The sequence below is a fragment of the Micromys minutus genome (assembly GCF_963924665.1).
Source record: "Micromys minutus genome assembly, chromosome: 10".
NCBI lineage: Eukaryota > Metazoa > Chordata > Mammalia > Rodentia > Muridae > Micromys > Micromys minutus.
This window is the reverse complement of record NC_137979.1, coordinates 14,093,196-14,117,354: the sequence shown is the minus strand read 5'-3', so window position 1 is coordinate 14,117,354 and position 24,159 is coordinate 14,093,196. Positions and strand designations below refer to the sequence as shown.

The window sequence follows — 24,159 nt, the reverse complement described above, 5'->3', positions numbered from 1 at the left end:
TAGATATCATTTATTGAGTTTTGTACTAAATACGTATTTGGATTTCATTTGTCTTTGAGAAAACTGGTTTAGAAAGTTGCTACTCTAGGTTGTCTAGTGAGGAGCTAGAATTAAACTCAGGCATTTTGAAAACAGCACATTTTTCTTTACTATTTTGTTAGTTCAAAAATTGTACCACATTCTTATTTTTGTAATTATTGCTCTTTTTCTCAAAGGCTTTGATTTCTTCAAATGCTTATAGCTTATGGAGTCTCTCTAAAGATAGGTCTGATTTGCTTAATGAATGAATTTTATTTTAGTTTGTCATTTCATCTGGAAAGTTTCTAAGTTCTTATAAGATTTTATTTTACTCTGTTTAAATGTGTGATTGTGGGTCTATGAGATGCTGTTGTGCATGTAGAAGTCAGAAGACAGCTTCAGGTTTCCTCTACTTCCACAGTAGGCTCCAGGGATCTCATCTCAGGCTACGGTTCAGGCAATTTAGTATTGCTAGCCCCTGAATTCTTTCTTGGAAAGTCTGTCTGTCTTCCTTCCTTCTTTTGTTCCTTCCTTCGTTCCTTCCTTCCTTCTTTGTAGTTTCTTGCTCCTTCACTTCAGTTTTGATACTACCTTTATCTTCTTGTATCCATTAAACATAGTTGTCTGATAGTCCCATCTATAGTTCTGGTGGTTCTGATTCATTGTGAATCTTCAGATTCAGAAACTTGGTGTGGAATGTTTTTGCTGTCTACCTGTGTGAATTACAGGGAGTTGTGAGCCACATGTGGCTGCTGGAATTGAACCAAGTCTTGGAAAAGCAGCCAGGGCTCCTAACCACTTAGCCGTCTTTCAAACCCTAAGACCTCAGACTTTTTGTTTGGTCAGTTTTGGGGTTTTGAGACAGGGTATCTCTGTCATCATGGGTGTCTCGGAACTCCTCTACGAACCAGGCTGGTCTCAAACTCAGATATGTTTGCCTCTGTCTCCTGGGTGCTGGAATTAAAGATTATCTATCTATCTATATCTGTCTGTCTGTCTGTCTGTCTGTCTGTCTATACCACCACTGCCCGGCAAGACCTCAGGTTTTTTTTTCTGAGTTTTGTTTATATTCATAAAACAATTGAATTTTATTGTTTAATATTTTAAAATAATGTAATAATCTAAATTAGATTTAAAATAATTTAATAATTTAAAATAATAGAAAAAACTTGGTTACTTCATGGGGTAAATTCAGTCTTTCAGGAAGTAATTGTGGTAAATTTATTCTTGAGTACTTACTATATATCTCATTTCCAAGATGTAGTAATAAATGAAGTAGTCACAGGCTAATCACTCAGGGAAGTTTTACCCAATTTATAAAATACATGAAGAATTTTTATTACTTAAGCTTTCATCTTTTATATTTTAATTAATCTTAAATTACTTCATATTCCCTAAAGTAATTTTAAGACATTGTTCTTAAAATTTAGTGATCTTTCATTTTTTAAGACTTATTTACTTGTACAGTTTTTTTTATTTTATATGTATGAATGTTTTTCCTTCATACATGTATATGCATCATACATGATTCTGTTGGATCCCCCATGGGAGAATATGGATGATTATGAGCTGCATGTGTTTGAGAATTGAAGCCAGGATTTCAACACAGGGACAGTCCTCTTTACCACTTAGCCATTTCTCTAGTTCCTGAACTGTATCATTTTCAGAAAAACAAACAACAGCAGAACCCTTATATCTTAGTTAAAAGCAATTTTAAAGTTCTAGGTATTTTTATTTGTATGATTTCATAGTCATTTGAGTTTTGGTTGGTTGAAGATCAGTTTTGAGGTAAAATACAAAGTCTTAAAGATTCAGACTTTTTTTGTGTGGGGTGGCATTTTGCCTCAAGTGTGCCTATGTATCATTATGTCCAGTGCCATCAGAGGCCAGAGGTGGTGGTGGATCTCCTGGAAGTGGAAGTCACAGCCACTTGTGAGCTGTTACGTGGGCTCTGGGAATAGAACCTGGGTTCTTGGGGAAAGTAACCCCCTTAAGGATTTTAAAAGCTAATTGTTAAAACGCTTAATCAAGTAACTTAGTGCTTAAAGTATCTCCCTAATTCCTTAAAGAAAGAAAGTTCTTTTTTTCTGGTTTCTGGCATGTCACAGACCCTGAAAGGTACATCTTTTAAAAATGATTCAGGATATTTTAAGGAATTTTTCTGTTCCTTTTCCTTTTTTTTTTTTTTAAGATTTATTTTATTTATATACACCGTAGCTGTCTTCAGACACACCAAAAGAGGGCATCAGATTCCATTACAGATGATTGTGAGCCACCATGTTGTTGCTGGGAATTGAACTCATGACCTCTAGAAGAGCAACCAGTGCTCTTAACGACTGAGCCATCTCTCCAGCCCTCCTTTTCCTTTTAAAGTCACATTTCATTCATTTATTTATTTGTGTGGTGTGTATATGTAAAGGTGCCTGCATACCATGGAGGTCAGAGAACAACTGCCACTATATGGGTCCTTGCTGAGCCATCTTATAGGCTCCATTTACTTACTTACTCATTTATTTACTTATTTTTGTTTTGAGTTATGAGTCTTTGATGAAGATTGACAGATACATCAATCTATGGATATATCAATAAGTTATTAGAACTCAACTGTATCCATTTAATAGCAGAACCATAGGAAGCTCACCTGTAGGACCTATACATAGCCATAGGTTCTTGGCCTGGTAATGGTGCCAGATATGGGTTTTATATTGTAGGGAAGGCTGAGAGTGGTTGGTTTCTCCTCCAGGAGTGTGCATAGTCCCTTCCATCACTTGTAAAAGGCTTGTCAGTGGGGATGAATTTTTTTCCGGTTGGCACTAGCTTGGTAACTACATGTTCTATCACTTGAATGTATGGTGTCTTCAGCAATAGAGTCTTACCGTCAAGGGCAATAACCCTTGAGAGTCTGTGGGACCTAACTTGCCAACAACTCCAAAAGAGATAGCTAATTCCTAGCATTGGATTTTTTGTTAGTCTGTCGTGTTTTCTTGTAGGGCCACTGTTACCTCATTAGGGTAACTCACTTTTAACTCTTTATGTGTATATTTTTAGGAAGCTTCTATGGTAGTTTTCCATGTGACTTTTTCAAAAGGTCTTTAGTAGAACATATCCTTCACTATTTCTTTTCTGCCCTTCCCCACCTCACCCCAGTTTAACCCTTCTTGTCACCATTATTCTTTTAAACCCCTTATAACAGTGTATAACAGTATAACTCTTACCCCTCTTCATAGCCCTTATTAATTTTGGGTATTCCAAATGAAATATACATGTCTAAAGATTCAGTGCTAACAACCACAAATCAGAGAAAAGGTGCATGTGCTGTTTGTTTTTCTTGGTCTGGGTTACCTCATAGAGAATGATCGATTCCTCCTTTATTCATTTACCTGCAAAATTCACTTTCCTTAATAGCCGAGTAATATTCTCTTATGTAGATGTACCACATTTTCATTGTTTGTTCAGCAATTAGTGGACATTTAAGATGTTTCTTGCAGATCTGTAGAACAGTTCACTCAAAGAATATATGTTCTTCCAAGCAGCCCATGGAACTTTCTCAAAAATAGACCATATAGTAGGACACAAAACAAGTGTCAACAAATATAAGAAGATTGAAATCACATCCTAATTCACCATGGAATAACGCCGCATATTAACAATAGAAATGATAGAAAGTACACAGATTGAACAGCACAGCACTGACTCAAAGTGCAATGAAAGGAGAAACTAAGAAGAAAGTCTTTAAATTACTACAGTTGAACTTCTGAAAATGAAAACACAGCATATCAACATCTAGGAGAAACAGTGAAGTCACTGCTAAGGGGAAAGCTTAGAGCACCATGTGTTTACATTAAAAAAAATTGGGAGATACTTTTCATCAATTTAATGATGCATAGGAAGGCCTTAGAAAGACAAGAGCCATCAATAGCCCAAACAAGCAGACAGGAAGAGACCAAAATCAGAGTTGAGAACTGGAGAGAAGGCTAAGGCTCACCTCCAGAATTAGAGCTGATGTCAGAAACAAAGAATCAATGAAACAGAGTTGGCTCTTTAAAAAGATTGACACATCTTTAGCTAAGTTAATCAGAAGAGCAGATCTAAATTAATAAAATTAGAGATGAAAAGGGAGACACTGAGGAAATTCATATATATTTTAAAAATCTATATTCCTCTAAACCAGTGAATCTAAAATAACTGGGTGCCTTTCTAGAGCTGTTCCATCACTTTGAAAAAAATGATTTGCTTTCATCCTGCTAACAAGTACTTGGTAATAACAAACTATGGAGGAGATGATCCATTTGGGCCTCAGTTTTATAGGGTTTGATCCATGGTTCCTTAACTCTGTGTTTAAATGTCTCAAATGTTATTTATAAATGTAGACTTATAAAGACTTTTGAGCTTCTGTGGTTATATCACTATGCAGATAGTTCAATCTGAGATTCTGGAGAAGAGACACAAAAGAGATCATTATAACTAAGAAGCTCAGTAGCTCATTCAGACATTGGTTTTTCTGTTCTGTGACCCATACGGTGAAAGGACAGCTTCCAGTGGAAACACTGCACAGCAAAGAGCACCCGCTGCTGTGAATACCGTCCATCCCAGTGATCCAAATTATAGTTTGGCTTTGATGTTGTCCTCTTTTCTTCTAGGTATAGAACAAGATGCAGTGAATACTTTTACCAAATATATATCTCCAGATGCTGCTAAACCAATACCAATTACAGAAGCCATGAGAAATGACATCATAGGTAAGTAGTACTTGAAATAATGGAGAAAAAATACTAACTAGTTCAGTTACTGACTAGGACACTTCTTTTTATATCTTTAATTACCATTATTATTGAGGTTTTTGTTTCTGTTTTTTTTTTTTTTTTCCAGTCTCACTATATAGCCCGACTGGTCTGTAACTCTATGAAGAGAGGGCTGGCCTTGTAGAGCTTCATCTGCCTTTATCTCCTGAATGTTGAGATAAAAGGCAGGTGCTCCCACATCCAGCCAAAAAGAAATTTGCTCTTTTTATGTATATACATACGTGCATTGATGTGTCTGATATGAGTGCAAGAGCTCATAGAAGCCAGAAGTGGACATCAGGCTCTTAGAATTGGAGCAGTTGTGTGTGGTCACATGGGTGCTTCATATTGAACCCATGTCCTCTGCCAGAGCAACAGTGCTCTTAACTGCTGAATCATCTCTCAGCCCTGAGGGGAGTGTGTGTGTATGTATGTGTGTGTGTGTGTACGTGTGTACCATGTGCATGCAGGAGCCCACAGAAGTCAGAAGAGGTCATTTGATCCCTGGAACTGGAGTTACAGGCAATTGTGAGCATCCATGTGGGGGCTGGGAGCTAAACCTAGGTCTTCTGCAAGAGCGGTAAGTGCTCCTAACTGCAGTACCGTATCTTCAGCCTCTCAAGGTACTTTTATCTGATTTTAGCTCATTTCTGTCTTGCATGTTGACTCAGACCCTTGGAGTGGGACCAGTAATGGCAAACACAAAAATAACATTTTTATTAACCACTCTGTAAGACTTAGACAATATTCTGAGGACTTTACATGCATTGAATAAGAATCTCTTGTTATAAGCAAATATAGTTGCAGTTACTGTTTTATAAATAAGGAAGCTTGAGAGTGAAGAAGCTTGAGAATAGGGAAGCTAGTGCTTTCAAGGACATAGCATATAGGGTTTGTTTGTGTTTTGTTTTTGTTCTTGTTTTTGTTAGATAGGCAAACATTTTTAAAATTTTTTTTCATAAAAAAACCTAGAATTGAAAAAAATTAAATTTCAGAGTTATTGAGGCAAGCATTTCAAAAATTTATTTCTAGCATATATATATATATATATGTATGTCTGACATGTAAAAATTATGTCAATAGTTGTATTTTCTCTGGCTCAAACTTTAAAATTGTGGAAAAGAGGCACTGGAGAGAGGACTAAGTAGTTAACTTCCTGCTTTCCCAGAAGACCCCATTTCAGTTCTCAGTACCCTGTGACTCTTGGAGACCCTGTGGCCTGCACATATGTAACTGTAAAAAGAAAACTCTTTATGGGACTGGAGAGATGGCTTAGTAGTTAAAAGGACTGCTCCTCTTTCAGAGGACCTGAGTTCATTTCAATTCCTATCACGCTCACAGTGAGTGGCTCACAGACATCTGTAACTCCAGTTCGAGGGACTCTGATGACCCCTCTGACTTCTGTGAACACCAGGCATGCATGTGGTACACAAAAATAAATGCAGGCAAAACATCTATTCACATAAAGTACATCTTTTTTAAAAATTGGAGTAAGCTCCCAGCAACCACATAGTGACTCCCAACCATCTATAATGGGATCTGATGCCCTCTTCTGGCATGCAGGTGTATGCATATAGATGTATAGGTGTATACATAAAATAAAACAGTTTGTTGATTTGTAAAATAAAATAAAAGTTAAAAAAATTGGGGGACAACCGGGTTGTGCCTGTGCATAATTCTAATTCCAGTGTTAGGTAGAAATGGGTGAAAGTGTAGTTTTAGGGAGAGGGAAAGATGTCAAATGAGCTGCTATGGTAAATAAAATGAACACTAAGAATTCAGAGTTAAGAATTAGTGATAGTAGAGTGTAGATAAATTAATTTTAAGAGTCCTCAAAGAGCTGAATATGGTGGTGCATGCCTGTAATCCCAGTACTGAGCGAGAAGAGGCAGGTGGATCTCTGTGAGTTTAAGGCCAGCCTGGTCTACATAACAAGTTACATAGGAAACATGCAGCTTCTCCTGCTGTACTTTGACAGTTGTGAGACTGGTTTGTGACCCCGGATACATGGGACCTTCCCCATCAGAAACCAGTTAAGCATATGCTTCACTGGCAGATGCTACTTAGATGTCATCTTTGTCAATTCCGTTCTGTCACTGGGTATCTGGAAATAGCCCCAGATTCTACAGGTCGGGGTCTTTGTCCCACAAGACTTTCTGTTCTAAAAAGGTTGTGGCCTACATTGCTGGCTCTCATTAACCCTCCTTGGGTTTGTTAAGTTTGCTAGCACAGCTTGTAGAATCTAGGAAAATAATTAAATTTTCTAATTTATTATAAAGGATGTTTAGAAAGGGTTCAGGTCTATAGTCAATGGAAAGCTATGTACAGGGCAGATTAGAGAAGGACCATGAACCTTTGTGCTTTCTCCACATGCACACCACCCTCTGTATGGCCATTAATGGGAAACACCTCTTTGTCAGCTCTGTACTTTCCGTTTTAGTAATGGTTTCATTGTGTAGACTTAGCTGAGTATGAACATTGGCCGTGACATGGTTCACGCTGGTGACCAAGTCCTGAAGCTTTCTAGGTGTTCCTAAAGACTGGTTATCTTATAAGCATATGATAAAGACCCTCATAACTCCAGAGACTCCAAGAAATTTAAAATCAAACTGCTAGAAAATTGGTCAAAGACCACACACATCCATATCACAGCTGAGTATGGTCTGGAGAGTGGTGAATAAAGGGATCAGGATGTGATTGACCCTTGAGTTCCCTGAAGCCTCTCTAAAGATAGGGACTGAGCAGAGCTGGCCCTTATGGTTGCTTCAGGGTTTTCCTACTGATGTATATTAGGCAGCTCTCTTCATAGCTCACACTTCTAAACTTTTAAATCCATAGTTCATTAGGTTACAGTCTTAGAAATAGTGCTGCTAATTAAAAATATTTTATTTTTCCAGAGGCAGGGATAGATGGATCTCTACAAATCTGAAGCTAGTCTGGTTTTCAAAAAAGTACAGTTAGCCAAGGTTACATAATGCTTGTCTCCAAAAACAGCTAATATAAAAACTGCTACATTGCCCTGTCGAAGATACACTGTGTATGCCCCTGTTAGTAGTGGTATATGTTTTCCTATGCCCAAGCTTGCATAAGCATATGCTATTAAATAATTACTATGTATGTATATTACCTATATGTGTTGTCTAAATATAATTGCTATAGCAGTATATATACGTATATGTATATATATATATATATATATAAAATTGCTGAAGCAATTTTGTGTTGATTTTTTTTGTTTACTGTGTGCTTTGTTTGATAACTCAAAAGTTTATGTATCTCTTCAAAATAGCCATTTTATTTATTTATTTATTTTTGTTATTTGTTTTTTAAATAGAAGAAGACAGGTTGTTGGCTGGGTAATGATGAGGGTGCCACCCACCTCTGTTCTTTTGGAGTCATCTGTCATGTTCTTAGTTCAATTTTTATTTGGGATGTGGGCCATTAATTGATGGTAAACTTTTAATTGTCATACATGTCCTGACTTTTTAAAAATATTTTATTATTTTAAATTATGTTATATACATATATCTCTGTGTAGGTATGTGCATTTGAGTTTAGGTGCCTGTGGTGTTCAGAAAAGGGTGTCATAGTCCCTGGAGCTGGAATTATTTGTGGTTATGATCTACCTGACGTCGGTGCTGGGAACCAAACTTGAGTCCTCTCTGTTAACACTGGTCCACTTCTCGTCCTGTGCCCATTTGTTTTATTTGCCTTTTCATTCATTCTATTTTCAGAGCAATTTAATTTATAAAGATGCTTGTTTTGTTCAGTGTTTTGATCTGTTTTCCATATGAATACCTCATTAGATTTTTCTGGTCCCAACATGGTACCTATGGTTTCTTCCTGTTCTTTTATTTAGAAATTTATTTATTTATCCAGGGGCGGTACATATGTCACAGTAGAGGTTGGATGACACTCTATGGGAATTGGTTCTCTTCTTCCACCGCATGGGTATTGAACTTGAGTCATCATCAGGTTTGGCAGTAAGCATTACTGAGCCATCTTGCCAGCCCTTTTAGTTCCATTGGAAACCTCATGTGTATTCCCTATTACTTCTCGATTTTATTTAAAGTGGGTATAGCTTGAATTTAGTAGAAATTCAATTGCTATTTCTTTCACAGCAAAGATTTGTGGAGAAGATGGACAGGTGGACCCCAACTGTTTCGTTCTGGCACAGGCTGTAGTCTTTAGTGCAATGGAGCAAGAGTAAGTTCATACTCTCACATTAGCATTCCTGGGGATTCTGGCTCCTGGTTGGAAAATGGACTTTATAAAACTAAAGCAGTGCACTTGGATAAAGTCATTGGGGTGATTGAACTGTGGTGTATGACTGAGGATTTCCTAGTTTAATAATGCATGTCTTCAGGTGAACATCTGATTGGTTCATGCTTTCAGTTTTTGCTCTATAACTAAATAATAACAATAATAGACTGTCTCCAGACTTTTTAAGATTATTGTTGTGTGCCTTTAGAAATCTATATGTTTGTTCTTTTACTGGGCATTTATTACCTGTTTTGTATGGGCCACAAGTAGATACAGTATCTACCTTGAAGGAAGTTATAGATTAATAAAAGAAAGAGGCCATATTATTTGATTACTGTAACACAAGGTAGTATGTGTTAACTATTAAAAGAAAGCTGCAAACTCACTAATAGATTGGCTTACGTGGCTTACAGCTAAAAGGAATGAGGAGCAGCACTTTGGGAAATAAGGTATCATTGACCTGAGCCTTTAAGATTTTATGGGAATAAAGCCAGGCTGTGGTGTTACATGCCTTTAATCCCAGCACTGGTCTACAGAACGAGTTCCAGGATAGCTAGGGATATTGGGAGGAACCCAGTCTTGAAAAACCATATTTTAAAAAAATACATATTTTTTAAAATGACGAGGAATAGTTTTGGAAAGAGTATTTTTTTTCAGTTATGCTCTTTCCTTGATCTTTCCCTGAAATATTTTCTTTTTGTTCACGTGCAGGCACTTTAGTGAGTTTCTGCGAAGTCACCATTTCTGTAAATACCAGATTGAAGTGCTGACCAGTGGGACTGTTTACCTGGCTGATATTCTCTTCTGTGAGTCAGCCCTCTTTTATTTTTCTGAGGTAAATTCTGAATTTTCTTTTATATTCTGCTAGAGCATTCCAGCTCTATGCTGGGCCCTGTCTAAAGAAAATGATATGAAAGATAATTAATTTGCATAATGATTATTTTAGGTTGTACTTAATGGCATATTTATTTGGCATTGAAGATACTTCAATGGTATATTTATCAGATTAAAGAGGAAACTCAGTGTAAAATAACCCTAATTTTTAAAAGGTACTTTAGCTACACTATAAGAAAATACCATATGAGAGATGAGATAGTTTGAACTATTTTAAAGCCATAGAATTGGAAGCTGGGATGTAACTCAGTTGGCAGAATTTTTGCCTAGTATGCACGAAGCTCTGAGTTCAGTCCTTGTTACCACATGAAACTGGACATGGTGGTGTAAACCTGTAATTCCAGCATTCTTGAGGTGGAGGCAGGAGGATTAGAAATGTAAAGTTATTCATTCTTTGCTACATAATGACTTTCAGAACAGCCTGGGCTACCTCTGAAATAAATAGGAGTGAGGAGACTCAGTAAATAAAGTGTTTGCTGCACAAGCATGAGGACAGTAATTCAGATCCACAGAATCCTCAGGGAAAGTTGGCATGGCCACATACCTCAGTTCACTCAGTATTAGGAAGTAGAGACAGGTTCTTTGGAGCCTTGGCAAGTCATCTGGTCAGTTCACCGCTGAGCATTTCGCTCAGTAAGAGACCATGTTATAAAAAATAAGATGGAGTGCAATAAACGAGCACATGTGCTATCAATCTCTGGCCTTTTTACAGTCACATGTGAGCACAGGTACTCCCGCGTACACTTCATAGCCACACTAAATAAAAGCAAGTAAAGTAAATAAAGCCATAGAATTTGCTACTTCATTCTATTGCAGTAATTACAGAACAGACTTAGGAAAGAAAGTAACATTTTCCCATGCTCATCATTGTTTTTAAGTTCTTACTGCCATATATAAAACACATAATAATGAGCTTCATTATGACAGGTTCATAGATTATACATATTTTGATTATGTTCACATAAATACCTTGTTATCTATCCTCCTCCTAATTTTCTTTTCTCAACTGGCCCCCTCCCCTATTTCTTCTTTTCTTTCTTTCTTTTTCTTTTTCTTGTTTCTTTTTGTGAATGTATGTTTACAAAAGCATGGGCACTTTACCATTGCTTTACCAGTGAAGGAATTATGTAGCCCTGTTAACCCTTCCCTCCACAACAAGGTTGCTGATGGGCCCAGTTTGTGGAGATCTTTCCAGGTAATTACAGCTGCTGTGAGTTCAGTATGGGAACAGCCACAGTGTACCTGGGATTCTGTGTACATCACTCATCCCCTTCTTCCAGCTCTTACATTCTTAATTCTTTCTGCCTCTTCCTCCATGATATTCCTTGAGCCATGGAGGAGTGATACAGATGTTCCATTTGTAGTTGCACATTCAGCAGTTATTTATGGGCTTTCTGCCATCAGCACTAATCACTGCAAAAAGAAGCCAGACATGGTATTGTGTACCTTTAACCCCAGCACTGGAGAGGCAGAGGCAGGAGGATCTTTGTGAGTTCAAAGCTAGCCTGATCTACATAGTGAGTTCTAGGCCAGCCAAAGCTACATAAAGAGACTGTTTCAAAAAATACAAAAACAAAACTTTCATTATAAGTGACAATAGCTCTGTTCCATATGTATGAACATGTTATTTAGAAGGCAGCTTAACAGGCATATTATATTCATTTAGCAAAACGATAGCAGTAACTTCCTCACTAGGTTTTCTAACCTTCTCAGCCATGACCTTTTGATTGGGTTTAAAGTAACAAATGTAGATTTCTTCCTTTGACATGGGTATCAAATATAGCCAGTAAACAGTTGATTAGCTCCATAACAGACTTGCCACACTGGTACCACATCTTGCCTGGCTGGTCAGGACTCTTAGAGTCTGTAGCCATATAACAATTCTTCCCCAGTACATTGCATGGTGCCTTCCAAATTATAAGGGCTAACCAGCAGGGAAGACGCTTCCATTCCTCTTCCAGCTTGACTTTTTTTTCATTTCATGTGACCAAAATGATTTCTTCAGCAATGGAGTCTTACCATCTAGAACTGGTGAGGAGACAGCTGCAGTGACAATTGCCTAGATTGTTTTGAGGGCCTTGGAGGCCTCTCTACACAACAGCTTGCAGGAAGATAGCCAGTTATGACACTTAGATTTGGCTTAATAACCTGTGGTTTTAGGAGCAGCATTGTCCACCCAGAGCAGGTAGGGCATACAGCATTATATAACTGCTTATTAGACTTTAGCAAATTAAAATATTTGCATTGCAAAAACAAATGACCATTATAAAGATTCCTGTGGTAGGTTCTATTTTAACCTTTAGGAGGCCTTAGGTTCACAGTTCCAACATTACTTGGCAAAATAGCAACCTAGATGCTTGAACTGTGCCTTGCATCAGCTTGTCCTTGTGGAGTGTCTATGTGCTCCTAAGGGACAGAAGCTGTGACTAGGTGTAAAAGAGTCCAGGTAGTTCACTGCTGTCACGGCTGAGGAAGTAGAAGTCCAAATTTGTCTAATGTTTGCTCCAGTGCACTGAAGTTTGCATCTCCTTATGCCTGGTGTGGGTTTTTGTTGTCATTTTTTAAAATCCCTTTCTCCCGTGAAAGAATATTTGAAACTTGTCTACTTCAGGTTTCTTCGTGTCGCTGAAGGATGTGGAGTGAAGGGGATCCTTTTACTTTACTGCTATCAATGTAGAATTATAGGTCATGAGGGCACTGCTTCTTGTCTTACTCTTGTGTGTGTGTGTGTTTTTTCCCTAGTACATGGAAAAGGAAGATGCAGTGAATATCTTACAATTCTGGTTAGCAGCGGATAATTTCCAGTCTCAGCTTGCTGCCAAAAAGGGCCAGTATGATGGACAGGAGGCACAGAATGATGCCATGATTTTATATGACAAGTGAGTCTGTTTGGTCATTGTGTTGAGCAGGTGTTTTGAGCATTCACTATGCACTGTGATGATAACTTTGCATAAAGTCCATTTCTGCTGTCAAATGAGTCCACAGGACATAGCGTAAAAGCTGATTTGGATGGGATAAATACAGAGGTCTCCAGTTGGAGAATAAAAGTCCCTGCTAAGGAAATTAAGGGTTTTTTATATTAAGCATAACCAAGGTATGGTGCTCAGAAGGTCTTCACAGATAAAAACTTGGTCTAGATCCTTAAGAATAAGTTGAAGGGCTGGAGAGATGGCTTAGCTTAGGGGGTTACTCTTCCAGGAGTTCTGAGTTCAATTCCCAGCAAAGCCAGCATACTCATATAAAATAAAAAAGAGAAAAAGAGAAGGAGGAAGAGGAAAGAAGGAGGAAGATGACAATGAGGAAGAAGAGGCAGTCTTGCCTTGGGACTGGATGGCTCAGCTGCTAAGAGTACTGCAGGTCTTGAAGAGGACTGGGGCTCCATGCCCAGCTCATAAGCACTGTGTAACTTCAGTTACATGGGACCTGATGTCCTCTGGGTTCTGCAGGCATAAAGCTTGTACATGGTCATAGATAGACATGCAGGCAAAACACTTGTACACATAAAATAGTAATAATAAAATACATATAGAACATCATCTTAAAAAAAAAAAAAGAAACCCTGCCTCAATGAGAAAAGAAAATGAACCATAAAGGAAGACTTCCAGCATCAACCTGTGGCTTCCACACATGTATGTACACATAGGCATACTCACTTGCACATGTACATGTGACTGTGCCTCTGCATTACACTAGTCAATTTCTCATTAGTTTTCACCAAAGACAAGCAATTGGGGGGGAAATCTTTCTGTAAACATAACTAAAATATCTGTTTAGGCAAATAAAAGACTATGGCCAGCTCTGTCACCACAGTCTTGTTGTCTGTCAAAATTTAATTCTTTACACTTGTCTTTCCTTTTTTGTGTGAGGAAATTTGTTGTTTATATACATAGACAAATGTGAAGAGGATTAAAAGAATTCCAAGGCCTGGGGGCTGGAAAGGTAACTGCAACTAAGAACACTTGCTCTTCAGAGGACTCAGTTCCAATTCCAGCACCATGTCCAGCACCTCAGAACCAGGTGTAACTCCATCTCTAAGGGAGTCTATGAGTACACCGTCACTGTCTTCAGACACACCAGAACAGGACATTAGAGCCCACTACAGATGGTTATGAGCCACCATGGGGGCTTATAAGTATAGACGGCTGTTTAATCTTGTGTGTAATTTGGTTATACTTTGAATCTTTTGCCATAGGTACTTTTCCCTCCAAGCCACACACCCCCTTGGATTTGATGATGTTGTGCGATTAGAAATCGAATCTAATATCTGCAGGGAAGGTGGGCCACTTCCTAACTGTTTCACAACTCCATTACGTCAGGCCTGGACAACCATGGAGAAGGTAACCAAGATATTCAAATGCTAAACTGTGAGAAGTTTAACTTGTGAAATGCTGGAAATATAATGTGTAAAGAGTGGGAAATTGAAATGGTACAGCATAGTGATTAAGAGCAGAGACTTGAATCTACACTTGGTGTGTATTAACCTTACTTTTGTAGGCTAAATGGCCCAGGCTATCACTGAACTTCTAATACCATCTTCTCATCTGGAAAGTAGAAAGAACATCAAAATTATACAGTATTTAAAGTAATTATATAAAATGCTTGTTATCTTAATGACTATTACATTAAAAATATTAACTGTTAGTGCTGGAGAGATGGCTCAGCAGTTAAGAGCACTGACAGACTGCTCTTCCAGAGGTCCTGAGTTTAAGTCCCAGCAACTACATGGTGACTTACAACCATCTGTAATGGGATCTGGTGTGTCTGAAGACAGTTACAGTGTACTCATATATATATATAAAATAAATAAAATATTAACTGTTATAAGCTATAGCAGCAGTATGAGACAAAATTAATTTCTGAATTATTGGCAAATATCTGTCGTTCCTCAAGATTGAAATATTAATTTTATGTATTTTGATCACTTTTGAGATACCACTAACAGTTTAATAATCGTGTTAATATTTAGGAATAATTTAATCTAATGAATTAGAACAGATTTATCAGGAGTTTATTGAGTCAAGGGGAAACTCAGAAGTTTGTCATTAAAACATGCCATGCTGATTGTCTTCTGGAGAACCGGGTGGTCAGGATCCAGGATGTGCAGAATGGTTTTTAACTAGTGCTGGTGGGAGTGTTCATGGGGGTGAAAAAACTTGTGGAGCAAGATGGGCCTGGCAGGGACACTGACAGAACTTGGAAGTAGGCAGCCTTGGCGGAGGACGGAAGCTGGGGGAACTACTCTTGTAGCTCCCCCTGGCCTCAGGCGCAGCTGCTTGTGGGGGGAGGAGTTGCCGCCCCTCTTCAGTATGATGCTTTTGCCCCGGTACCTAGTAGTCAGCAATGATGGCAGTGACCTAAAATCCTCAGGAATCGTGGCCCAGAAACACCCGAGTCCACCACAGTGGTGGTTCCTCCATCAGTTCATCAGGATCCTCTGTGGACTTCGAAATACTTTTCATTCTCAGGACTCAGGGACTCGACAGGGACTGCTCCTAATGGTACACGCTGCCCCAAAGAGCACTTCGGCCTTAAGTACACACAGCCTCCAAACCCAGCCCACTGGTCAGATCAAGCCATGGTCCTCCAAGGGGTCCCGGACCACCTAGAGAAGGAGGCTACCCTGATGAGAGCGAGACATGTTCAGGAGAGTCAGGAGTGGACCAGAAACTCTCGAGAGAATAAAACTGGGTACCAGGAGGATGGGAGTCCTTCTTTTCCTTCCATTCCATCTGCTTGTAACTGCCATGGAAGCCCTGGAGTCCCTGAAGGGACTTACTCCGAGGAAGGAGATGGCTCTTCTAGCAGACTCTGTCACCATTGCACCTCTCCAGCCTTGGGGGGAGATGAAGAGTTAGAAGAATACAATGATGAGGAACCTCTTAAATTTCCCAGTGATTTTTCTCGTGTGTCCAGTGGAAAGAAACCCCCATCCTGGAGGCAGAGGCACTGTTTTCTGACCAAGGAGGATGTTCAGGATAGTGGATGCAGAGATCCCATGGCCCCAGGTCATCATTGGCTGGCCCGAAAATGAAGTCAGACAGATAAGTGCAGAGGCCTGGGGCTGTGGGGAGTAGAGGAACTATGTCAGCTTGGACAGGCAGGCTCCTGGTGGCTGATTGAACTTCTGGTATTGGTGGGAGAATATGTGGAAACTTGTGGCCATCTCATTTACGCATTCAGGAAGCTGAAAGGCAGTGATCTGGACCTTTTTCGAGTCTGGGTGGGGGTCTGGGCCAGGAGAGTAAGGTGCTTGGCCCGAGTGATGCTCCAGTTTCTAAGTCATAGCTGCTTCTGTGCGGCTGGGCTGTTTATCCGTTTTCTTAGGGTCATGGGTGCTTTCCTCCTTTTGGCTCTTGCCCTCTTTTTGGGATGTGTACAGTTGGACTAGAGGTTTTTGGTGGAACTGGGCGACCGGTTAGGCTGGAGGGATAAGACCGCTTGGCTGTTCTCGTGGCTGGACTCTCCAGCCCTGCATCATTGCTTGACTCTGCTGAAAGGCAGCAGGCCGTGCCAGCAGCTGGTGAGATTAATTCAGTGGGCCTGGCTGGAGCTGCCCTGGGTCAAGCAGAGGACTAAGAAGCAGGGCGATGCACCTGTAGCTAGCGGCCGACACTGCCAGCCTGAAGAGGAAGTGGCCAGAATCTTGACCATGACTGGGGTTCCTGAGGATGAACTGAACCCTTCTCATGTGCTGGGGGTTGAGGCGACAGCATCCGATATTGAACTGAAGAAGGCCTATAGGCAGTTAGCAGTAATGGTCCATCCTGATAAAAATCACCATCCTCGGGCTGAGGAGGCCTTCAAAGTTTTGCGGGCAGCTTGGGACATTGTCAGCAACCCTGAGAGGCGGAAGGAATATGAGATGAAACGAATGGCAGAGAATGAGCTCAGCTGGTCAGTGAATGAGTTTCTGTCGAAGCTACAAGATGACCTCAAGGAGGCAATGAATACCATGATGTGCAGCAGATGCCAAGGAAAGCACAGGAGGTTTGAAATGGACCGGGAACCCAAGAGTGCCAGATACTGTGCTGAGTGTAACAGGCTACATCCTGCCGAGGAAGGAGACTTCTGGGCAGAGTCAAGCATGTTGGGCCTCAAGATCACCTACTTTGCACTGATGGATGGGAAGGTGTATGACATCACAGAGTGGGCTGGATGCCAGCGTGTGGGCATCTCCCCAGATACCCACAGAGTTCCTTACCACATCTCATTTGGTTCTCAGGTACAGGGCACCAGTGGCCGGCAGAGGGCCACTCCAGAGTCCCCTCCTGCTGATCTGCAGGATATTTTTGAGCCAGATCTTTCAAGTACCTCCAGGGCTGATGTCCAATGGGAACTTCTTTGCCACATCTCACCCTGGCCCTGGGACCACTTCGACCTTCAGGCCCAACAGTTCAGTACCCAAGGGAGAAGCCAAGCCTAAACGGCGGAAGAAAGTGAGGAGGCCCTTCTAATGATAACACCCTCCTCTTCCTTCCTCAAACCAGTGTCAGGGAGTCAAAAGGGCTGTGTACAGCACAGGATGGAATTGATTTATTTTAAAATACTTTAAAAAAAGAAACATTAAATTGTTCACTCAGTACTTAGATGAAGCCCATAACCTCTTCTCTCTCTTCCCCAACACCCAGGAACTGAATCTTGTTTTCTGACAATACCAAAGAAATAGGAGGTGACTAGAGCAAAGAACTAAGGGTCTGGACCTAGTCCAGACAACATGTTTCTGAGGTGTGGGAACTGGGGATTTCTCTGGGGTCTGAATGCCTTTATCTTATCATTTGCTCTTAGAGAAGATGACACACACCCCCTTTTAAACGAGTATATCTTATTTCTTAACCCATTTCAGGGTGCTCCTTCCCCCCTTATCCTGATACACTAGCTAAAAGAAAAAGCATGTAGCCCTAATTTTGGAGATACAGAACTCAAGAGTGGAAACTGGTTTTCCTCTGACTTTCACTTTATAGGTGAGCCACCTAACTTGAAGCTTGTTGTTGCAAGGATGGCCAGAATTAATGTTTAAAAAGTAAATTTATGCCCTGTGCCCTTGGGTGATGGGGAAGGATAAAGGGGTTCCCAGAAGCCCCCTTGTTAGCCCAGTGTTTGTATTTTTTTTAAGTTTGTTCATATTTGTATGTACATATCTATTTAAAGCCAGGGGATTATCTTTCTATAAATATATAACTGGCATTAAAAAAAAAAACACGTCATGCTAATCTAGGTGAAAAGAGATTGGCTAAGCACTTATAAAATGCCATACACAAGAGTACTGAATGTAGATGCTTAGGACTTAGCTCAATCAAGCTTGTTAGTATCCTCTGTAATTTTATTTCTCTCTCTCTCTCTCTCTCTCTCTCTCTCTCTCTCTCTCTCTCTCTCTCTCCCTCCCTCCCTCCCTCCCTCCCTCCCTCCTCTCTGTCTCTCTCTTTTTTGTTTGATTGATTGGTTGATTGATTGATTGAGACAGAATTTTACTGTGTAGACCAGGCTGGCCTGGAACTCACAGAGATTCACCTGCCTCTCCTTCCCATATGCTGGGATCAAAGGTGTGCACTGCCTTAAGAAACCAGGTATGAGAAGTGGCTTCTGTAATCCTTGTACTGAGGACCTAGAAACAGGATCTAGCCAATTGATGAGCCCCAAGTTCAGTGAGAGACCTTGTCTTGAAAAATAGATGGAGAGTGATTGAAGGGGACACCCAAAATTAGTTTCTGGTTTCCACATGCAAGCACATACACATACACACAAAAGAGGACTAAATTTAAGAGTTAGGATTAAAGGCAACCCAAGGTTGTAACTTTTTCATAATTAAAATGATTTTTTTCCTAATTTTTAAAGGGAAGTCTAGGTATGGTGAAAAATAAAATACAGAAAAACAAGATATAGTTGGGTGTGTTGACACACAACCTGCACTCTCAGATAAGTGGAAAAATTAAATGTTTAAGGCTAGGAGACGTGAGACTTGTTTGATTCCCGGAACTCAAAAAATGCTGAATGGCACACATCTGTGCATACCCCGTGCTCAAGGGATCCCTGGGGCTCACTATCCAGCCAGTATAGAGTGATTATGATCTCCAGACCAGTGAGAGACCAAGGCCCCGGGGATTACAAACACTGACATTAAACAGTAAAGAGAAGGGCTGGCAGGAGTCTCAGACGTCAGTTCCCAGAATACATGGTAGAGGCAGAGAACTGACACTTGCATGTTGTCTTCTTACATCTGCATGTGGGATGTTGCACATGGACACCTACTTGCACATACACATGTGCATGTTTGCAACAATAAATACAATTGAAAAAAAGAAAATGAAAATATAAAGTAATGTATTCAACAGATACTATTGAACATTTCTATACTAGTTATTGGTGTTATACTGGTAAACAATTGAGGCTATTGACCTCTGGAACTTATGTCTATAAATAGACATTTAAATTATAGACAGATGTTGCAGTAAAAATTAAATGGTTTTATTGTTAGCTGAACCACACTATCCACAAGCCGCACTCTCCAATTGGCTCCCTTCTCCCGAGGGTTCACTCCACCCTCTCTAGCTGCTTCTATCCTGGGTGGCCACGACTGCCCCAGCTTGTTGCTTTCACACACACTGTCCTCCACCGCCCAGTAAAAACAAGACTCTACAATTATTAACTTATCAAACAGATTTATATGTTAAATTCTCAATCCACAATCCCTCTACACAATAAGCTTACAATCAGTTGACAAAGAAAGAAACTGTGTATCTATCTAAGATAAATTGACCTGTAGAAACCCTTGAAAATAATCATAACAACCTCATCCATCTACGTCTGCTTCTATGTTGCCACCTCTAAATCTCCTGCTTCTCTCCTCCCTTTCTGCTTTACCAACTTTGTCCCTGCTCCACTCTCTACTGTCCAATCATGTATTGCCTTGACATCCACCTACAGACAGACACACCAACAGTGCTAAGTGCTGTGAAGGGCGTCTGAAATGGAAAATGATAAAATGAGCACTTTTTAGCACCATCAATAATTCTTAAATAACCATAAAAACATACTTTAGTTGGCATTTATTCAACAAGTACCATTAGTTATTTGGAAACAGATAAGAATATCAGCTTTGGAAAGCTTGTGTGAATTCAGATGATCTACAGCCAACAATATAAATTGATAACATCCCTTTCGTAGGTACATTCACCATATATCTGAAGGTTAAAATTAAACTTAGCAATTTCATTCCTTGTAATTTTTTAAAGATTTCCTTTTAGTTTGATGTGTGTGATTGGGTTTGTATGCCTGAGTAGAGATGCCTGTGGAGGCTGGAAGTGTTCTATCTCCCTGGAGCTTAAGCTTCAGGTGGTTGTGAGCCACCTGATGAGTGTTCTGGGAACCAAACTTGGCTCCTTTTCAGTCAGTTCAAACCACCGAGCCGTCTCTTCAGCCCACATTCTTTATTATTCAGAATTAGAATCTGTATGTGGCAAAGACTACCAACTTATTTCTCCTCGATGTGTAATGTCCATGAAAAGTGTGGGTGGGCAACAACACTTGATTTTAGTAGCAGTGTAAACTGTACAAAAGGTTACCAGTGTAAGAGGCAGAAGTCCATGTGTTGCTGTTTAATGATAGGTTTGTAGGTAAAGGTATTCAAAGACTGCTTTACTGAGTGTATTTGATTTTCGTCTTTAAAATGTTGTTCCTCTTTCAGGTCTTTTTGCCTGGTTTTCTGTCCAGCAATCTTTATTACAAATATTTGAATGATCTCATTCATTCAGTTCGAGGAGATGAATTTCTTGGAGGGAATGTTTCACTGGCTGCTCACGGCTCTGTCTGCCTTCCTGAAGAGTCTCACTCAGGTGGTTCTGATGGCTCCACTGCTCAGGTATTAGCCGATTTCAATCTGTCAGTGGGTTGAGAGGCATAAAGAGCCTTTCTTTCAAATGCCAACAGCAGATCCCATTCATATGTCTTAAGTAGTACATACAAAAAATAAAATAAAATCAGCTTATTTGTAAATTCTAGTAAGACTGTCAGTAGTAATTAGGTTTATACTATATTGTAAAGTACCACATTCTTTCAGTAAAGCTGTTCATCTGTTTGACAAAATGATGATGAACAATGAACATTGACAAAATGAAGATGGCTTTTTGTCTTAGTGACCAAGTAATATGTGTGTGTATGCTCAACAGTGCAGAGGACAGGTCAGCCATGGACGTTAGCCCTCAGACATAACTCACCTTGGTTTTTGATGTAGGGCCTCTGCACTGGCCCTGGACTTAACATTAGGTTAAGCTGACTGACCATCAAGGCTCAGGAATCTGCCAATCTCTACCTCCCCAGTTGCCACGACCTATGTGGCTTTTAGATTGACCTGATTGTGTTGACAGTGACATATACAGAAAAGCTGGAATCAGGTGTGTTGTACACTTTGATGGAGATTCATTATCAGCCCAGAAATTCAGCATATCTGTTATGCACAGCTAAACAAGAAGGTGGGTTTTTTATGTACAGCTGAATCTCAGTAGGGGGCCTCAGCAGTCTGAGGCTGCAATTATCCAGAGAGCTGCAGCTGTGGTTGATACTTTCCGCATAAGCTGCCGATGTCCATACTTAGACCAAAGGAAAGCATTGCTGTCCCTGTGTTCTAAAGCACTGTGGCCCTCGACACAGCCAAGCTCATGTCAGTAGTGCACATTCCCTCAGGATGTTCACTCAGGACATCGTCCGGGATGATCAGGTTTTTATGCCTGCACAGCAAGCACATTACTACCTCTTCAACCCAGTAATCAAGCTCTGGGAGCTCGTTTTACAATTCGAGAAACTTTAATAACTGAGTTTAAGATACTTTTTATTACTAGTGAACTCAGATTGTTTTAATTTATTCAAAACAGTATGTGTATGATGTGTGTGTATGAGTGCAGGCACACTCATTGCACATTGTGAGTGTGGAAGCCAGAGGATAACTTGCAGTAGTTGGTTCCAGGTTCTAGGATTGTAATGCATATTTTCCTTCAGGCTTGCTAGGTCATCTGTTCCACTGTGGGGTTTTTTTGTTTGTTTGTTTGTTTGTTTGTTTGTTTTTTGTTTTTTTCCTTACTACTATTAGGTTTGTTTGGAACTAGAATTCTATGTTATGTCTTCCTTTTTTTTTCTTTTTTAATGCTAGATAGCCCATCTTACCTGATTCTCCCTTAAATCGTAGTAAGTGGGATGTTCCTAAGACAGCAAATCAAAAGGAGGCATTAAGAATTTAACTGAGGACTAGGAGATAGTTCAGTCGGAAAGGCACCTATGGAACTTGGGTTCAATTCACAAAACCCACATAAAGGCGAAGGAAAGAATGTAGTCTACAGAGTTCTCTGGACTCCATCCCCACCCCCACATCATGCAAATATGGGCATGTACAATATTTTTTAAGTTAACTGATTCTTTAAATGTATGTATGTAGAGTGTTGAAATTTTATCCATATATATTAATCAAAGTTCTACTCATTATCTTCCCATTTACCCCCTCCTTGTAAGGTTGCGTCTTTTAAATTTTTATTTATTTTTGAGGCAAGTCTTACTATGCAGCCTTGGCTTCCCAGGACTTGAATGTGTAGACAAGGCTAGCCTGAAACTCACAGATCCATTTGACTACCTCTTGAGTACTGGGATTAAATGCAATCACCACCATACCCTGCCTGATTCTTGCCTCCATTCCCCTCCCTTCTTGTTTTTTTCTTTTTTTCTTTTCTTCTTTCTTTCCACCTTTCTTCCTTCTTTTCTTCCATCCTCCCTTTATTCCTATAGTTCTTCATTCCTTTGTTCCTCTCTTCCCCTTTCTGTCTCCCCCCCCCTCTCCTTTTCCCATCAACTTTCTTCTTTCTAAGCCTCTTCCTATTCTTATGTCCTCTCATTGGAGGTGAGGTGGTCCACCCACTCCACTTTATGAGGATTGCCTGCATGGGAATGGGTTGAGGGTATTTGCTTGAGTGAAGGTAGTATGCCAGTGGTTCTCACTGAGGAACAGAATTCCACATCTTCCTTCAGCTTTAACTGCCTGTAACTCTTGTATGAGCCCCCTTCACCATCCATAGTGGGATGTTGTTGCTGGGTCAAGCCTTTGCAGGTAGCCACTGGAGCTGTGAGTTCATGAGTGCAGCATCCAAGCTGTGTGCAAAAGAAGCTAATACAGATGTCCCATCTGGGACTGAACCATCAACAGTTACTTGTTCTCAAGAGGTAGAGCCTTCTCCTGCTCTGTACTCTAGGTTACTTGATTTTAATAAAATCACATAGGAAGTGTAGAGCCAGTGGTCCCTATTTGGTGGTTCTCCCACAGCTTAATGATAGACATTCATAATTTTCCCATTGCTATTAAGAAACTTCATATTGAGCCTTGAATAAGTTTCCTTGAAACAAAATTATGCTTTATAAGTGAAGGAAACTTTTGTGTGTAACCCCCCTCTCTCACTACAAATTTCATATAGCAAGCACAGTGCTAACCTCTACCACCAGTTACACAGAGAGGATAGTGATGGTCTTAGCTCGAGGGTTGCATTAGAGTAAGTGCTGGGGAGATGGCTCATCAGTTAAAAGAACTCTGTCACTCCAGTTCCAGGGAATCCAGTACCGTCTTCTGGCCTATCAGGATACCAGGCAGTCATATGGTACACAGACATACATGCAGATGCTCATATACATTAAAAAAGTCATTGTCAAATCTAAAGTAGACTTGCAAGTTTATGTTTTCTTCTAAGAATTACAGGTTTTTGACAGATTTTAGTTTTATATATGTGTAAGATAAATGGTTCACTTTATTCTTTTGCTTTATAAAAATTATTGTTACTGTTGTTGTTATTATTGTTATTATTTGACAAGCTTTCAGTATGTAGCTCTGGCTAGCCTAGAACTTGTTATGTAGACCAAATTGGCATTAAACTTAGAAATCTACCTGCCTTTGCACCACCACACCTCACTGAAAATTGAAAGCATTCACATACCCTGTAAAGGTTGTGCTTTGTGTTTAGTGGGTACACAGATGGCTGAGTTTGACAAATTAGAAGGATAATGTTTGTGTGTGCATATGCATTGCAGCATAGGCCGTTTAGGATGGCAGGTTTGGTGTGCAAGTGCATTTGTGTGTGCTGTGCTTTCCTCCTCCCGTTGTAACTGTAGAGAGTGTTCAGAATTGTTGCCGTCACATTCCGCAGTGGAGGTGTTGGATAAACAAGCAAATCTGAAATCA

General features: G+C 40.0%; 1 protein-coding gene and 1 pseudogene across 2 annotated transcripts in view; both read left to right on the top strand.

Annotated features, from left to right (window-relative positions):
* AKAP10 (A-kinase anchoring protein 10) overlaps positions 1–24,159 on the top strand; it is a 57,689-nt gene that overhangs the window by 14,337 nt on the left and 19,193 nt on the right. The window contains exons 5-10 of the mRNA XM_080924472.1: positions 4,659–4,757; positions 8,921–9,005; positions 9,774–9,897; positions 12,699–12,835; positions 14,149–14,293; positions 20,638–20,811. Coding sequence (XP_080780598.1) covers positions 4,659–4,757; positions 8,921–9,005; positions 9,774–9,897; positions 12,699–12,835; positions 14,149–14,293; positions 20,638–20,811 — 764 coding nt within the window. The remainder of the gene's footprint in view (positions 1–4,658; positions 4,758–8,920; positions 9,006–9,773; positions 9,898–12,698; positions 12,836–14,148; positions 14,294–20,637; positions 20,812–24,159) is intronic.
* LOC308426237 (dnaJ homolog subfamily C member 14-like) lies at positions 15,122–17,410 on the top strand (annotated as a pseudogene). Its single transcript has 2 exons — positions 15,122–15,279; positions 15,338–17,410. The product of its transcript is annotated as a dnaJ homolog subfamily C member 14-like (transcript).